At 35.8% G+C, this 4,574-nt stretch overlaps 1 protein-coding gene across 8 annotated transcripts in view; it reads right to left on the bottom strand.

Annotated features, from left to right (window-relative positions):
- Scel (sciellin) overlaps positions 1-4,574 on the bottom strand; it is a 117,146-nt gene that overhangs the window by 57,362 nt on the left and 55,210 nt on the right. For 6 of the 8 annotated variants that reach the window (XM_023709650.1, XM_023709647.1, XM_023709646.1 and 3 more), the window contains 2 exons: positions 3,565-3,645; positions 548-613 (listed from right to left, as the gene is read on the bottom strand). The exons of 1 other annotated variant lie outside the window; for it this stretch is intronic. In XM_023709650.1, the coding sequence (XP_023565418.1) occupies positions 548-613; positions 3,565-3,645 (147 nt within the window). The remainder of the gene's footprint in view (positions 1-547; positions 614-3,564; positions 3,646-4,574) is intronic. One more of the 8 variants, XM_023709649.1, reaches the window with a different exon arrangement.

Consider the following 4,574-nt stretch of genomic DNA (forward strand, 5'->3'; position numbering starts at 1 on the left):
ACAACCTTGAAGCAGGACAGTCCCACAATATTCCTTTTCCTGTCTCTTGCTTTCATTCACCATCCCCTTCATTTTGAACAACCATCTACCCAAGAGACATTGGACATGACTTTTTACAGTCAGTGCTAGCCAAAGGTGTTGTGGCCCAAGTTCAACTCAATCACAGAATTTCCACTTGTTCACTTATACACCCACACCGACTATGTCACAGAGCTCGGGGCAAGTGCTGGGCATAAAGAGGTGGATATGCTTTTCCTTCCTCCGAGGGACTTAATCTTATTCTATTACCATGTTCAGACAATTTTGGTTGCTCTCTTAGTGCAAAGCTTAGGATAAAAATACAAGGCACAAAATTCTGTAAGTACCTATAAAAATATTTATCACCCACTATATTGAAGTCAGCTGGAAAACCGATTCTATTTCATTATTTTTTTACTTTCAAACTGTTCTAATAATGCATACTTTATCATTGTTATCCATATATAGCAATTATATCCATAATTATACCCATATATATCCATACATATATATATATATACTATTGTACCTTGTATTTCTTTCAGTAAATCTTTTGGTTTCTGTAGACATACCAAGTTTAGATGGAGGTATTTCCCTATAAATTTAAAAATAATGTCTGTTAGATAAGAAAATAATTCTTTGTTAAATTCAAATTCATAAGAAGACATTTATGTTCAGAAAAACTGACCTGTGTTAGAAGCACAACTATTCAACGTAACAACTTTTCCTGAGTTCTTTGAGTTGGCTAAACCTCAATTATGTCATGCTTAAAATCTAAAGAATTGGGGCCAGGGAGATGGCTCAGTGGAATAAGTGCTTCCCTGGCAAGTGCAAGGGCCTGAGTTCAATCCCTGGTGCTGCAAAAAAAAAAAAAAAAAAAAAAAAAAATCTAAAGAATCCAAGACACTAATTGTACAATTTTATGTCTTCCTAAACTACAGGCTGTACCTAGAAACATCTTTTCTACACACATTTATGCTTATTTGTTTGGTCTCCATTCATCAGAGCACTCTCCTACTTAGATAATGAGATAATATTTGAAAACACCAACAATCATTTTGTTACGAGGCATCAAAGGGATGATGCTTTTCTTAAGGATTTATTCCATTTGAGAACCATCAAAAATATTTATTCAGATAAGACAGGAAATAAGGCTACGTTTCAAACATAACTGCCACATTGAAAATAGCCATTACATTTTATGGCACTAGGTTCTGCGGCAACGCAGAATCCAAGGCGTTCCTATGCAGTTCTTAGCATCTGACTGACCTACTTATCCATTCCTGCTTGTTCTCAAGCTAGTTTTTTGTTCTCCTGAGGACATGTGTTAATTACATAGGAAACACTTCCCTTTCATATTCGTTCATTAAAATCATCTTGCTGTGATTAAAGTAATCAGGGTTTAAAAAACACACCAAGTTTTCCTAACTTTATTTTTTAGATCACTGCTGAAAAAAAAAAATAGTGATAAAAGTGGCTTAGACCAATTCCTGTTAAATTTAGCTTCTTTGGAATAAAAAAGAGTTGTCTGTGTCAGTGTCACCTATTTTAGATTAGAACTTTGGTGGCTCACGAATAATGTATTTTAGCTCTTTAAAAATTCCTGTTCAAATGGAGATTTAATTGCTTAATGCTGTAAGAGTAAAAGAAAAAATCAAGTAAAATAAAAATCTTGAGAAGCTATTTTTATGTAGTAATTATAACTATTATACAAATGAAAAGCCACAAATTTAGTCTATATTATTAATGAGTTCAGTGGAGAAATAGTCTCTTGACTCTTTTTAAAATAACTATGTTTTCATCCCAAGAACAAAGTTCCAAAGATCCTGTGAAATGTCCCTGAGGAGAGGTTAGTTTTACCCCAACAGGATGGATGAGTGCCTACTGCTACATGGTCCTGCTTTAGTCAGCACTTTCTAGCTGGTTGCCCTCTTACTGAAGAACAGTTCTGTAATTGTGCCTCACTGAACAACAGCTCTACAATTGCGTCCTACATTGTGCCAAAAACAATCACCACCAAGAGGCACAAGGATAAAAAGAACCAAAGGCAGGCAACCAAGCAGATCTAATGTATTCAGTCTTCAGTGAGATACTGCTTTTCAGTCTCACAGTAATAATAAAATTGTGGAAGGTCCATCTTTCAGAATGGTTCGAGATTATTAAACAGTTTCATAGGAGCATATGGGAAGATTCTCAGGTCTCTGAGTTGGTGTCTAAGTATTAATGGTAAGAAATTTAAAGTGGAAAAACAAGTTTGTTTTTCCTGATTCTAAGATAAGTTAATTAAAAAATTGTTCAAAATTTGCATAGTTTGAAATAAATTCAAAATTCCTTAGCTAAAACTATGAAAGAACAACTCAAAATTTATCTAACATACACAGTTACAACTAATATATAAGAAGCCTGAACCCAAATGCTTTATTTTTTAATATATTTAGTACAGCATCTATAGGGTCTCACCACACAGATCAGACTTGTAGAGATCCTTCCTGTTTTTCAGCCTCCCAAGCACTGGGACTGTAGGCGTGCACCACCATGCCCAGTCTTATTCACTGGGATGGAACCCCTAGCCTCTGCGTCTGTCTAAGCCGGTGCCTTAATCTGCTGAGCTATTTGGCTGGCCCCCCGAATACTTCTTGAACAAGAGGATCTGAGTGGTAACAGAAAGTTGTAAGAGTATCTTTCATCAGAAATGTAGCTTTTAATGGTAAATTGAAACTAGAGTAAATACAAATCATATATATGTATACATTTTAATATTTAATGCTTAGTATGTCTTATTTTTACATTTAAATGTATATGGCAGATATATACATCTCTAATATAATGACATTATGTATACTTTATATTAAATATAGTACTCAAGGGCTGGGGCTTAGCTTGACAGTCTAAGTGCCTGCCTGGCAAGTACAAGGACCGGGTTTGATCCCCAGTACTACATGCCATGCTGGCCTGGCACCGAGCTGGACACTGAAATCAAGCGTGGTGGCATATGCCTATAATCTCAGCACTGGGAGGCTCAGACAGGAGGATCGCTACAAGTCTGAGCTACATAGTGAGACTCTGTACCAAATAAATAAATTTAAAATTTTAAATATAATATTCATACTATATTACTGTACCACGACATTTATATAATGTTATATGACATACATAGTATTTTTATTAAATAAAATTTATATTTTTATTGTAGATGTATAGGGTATATATGCCCGAATATATATATATATATATATATATGTATTCATATGTACACATTTAAAGCTAATATATAAGAATCCTGAGCTCAAATACTTCTTGAAAAAGAATATTGTTCCATTTATAGATTAAAGGTGCATCTCTGTAAGACAATAGGAATCAGTATTAAAAAGAAAACATAAATACACAGTTCTGCTGAAATAGAAAATAGAAAATCTCTATGAATGTCTTATTAGTAAAGGTGCACCCAAAACATACCCATGTTTTGTACAAAGCAGGTAACAATTTCTTTTCTCTCATTTCCCTTGAATTTAACTTGGTAAGAAAGTCTGCAGCATTAGGTCTTACCTATTCTCTTGTCTCAGCGGCTTAGAAGAAGAAATTGGAGAACTGGGCTTTGGTGGTATTGGGGGATGAACAGCTGGGTTCCTTTAAAACAGAAAATACTAGTTCATTTCACCATGGAAACATAGTGGATTTTAACATCAATTAACTAAATGCATCTACAGCCTATGTGGAAGTATCTCTTACATCTTACAATCCTCCTGTGTGAGGAATCCATGGTCTTTGAGCTTCAAAGGTGTCAAATGTTCAAAATAGGGGTAGTTTTAAAATCCATTCTATCAGATTTTTGGAAATTCTTTCCTCTTTAACTACAGCTCAACTAGGGCATATTCTTCAAATGGCGTAAGATTTCCTGTACATTTAGCTCTAGTCGCAGCACTTGACTCAGCAGTGCATGAGCACCGCGAATGGTTCTCTGGCTACTGAGTGCCTTTAGGACTTATGTCAGCTACCAGGAAGCTGGGAGGCCAGCAAGAGGCTTGCAATTTCACGGTCCTCGGGGAAAATTTGAGTAGAAGCTTTTAACTAAATCTGATTTAAATACTGTCAGCTTAGGTCTGTCTGATGCTAGCAAGGTGTCAAATACAGTCAGCCTGACCCTTCCAGGGAAGCTCCAGCTTATTCTGTGAGTTAGCACAACTTAGCTGTCAAGGAACTGGAGACGCGCAATTTCGTGCCCCCTTGGGATGGCATCGGCAGCCCGGCAAGGGCACTTTGCCACCGGCCCCTAACCTGCCTCCTACAACCACCCCACTTCAAAGGTAAGACCTAACCTATTTTTTTAAAAAAAAAAAAGGAGAGGAACCCTAACACAGTCAGATGTTTGGTCTTTAATAGAGGCATTGGCTATTCTTTTTAAAATTATTTTTAAAGAATACAAAATAGCAATTAAAAAAAAAAAAACAGCATTAGAAGTGATACAAAATTTCACTCAACAAAGTAATAGGAATTCCACAGTGGTTGCTGTATTGCATGGTGTTATCTTCAAATTGGTTGTTTAGGTTACCAGATTT

Source organism: Octodon degus, unplaced genomic scaffold (genome assembly GCF_000260255.1).
Source record: "Octodon degus isolate 3935 unplaced genomic scaffold, OctDeg1.0 scaffold00013, whole genome shotgun sequence".
NCBI classification, from domain to species: Eukaryota; Metazoa; Chordata; class Mammalia; order Rodentia; family Octodontidae; genus Octodon; species Octodon degus.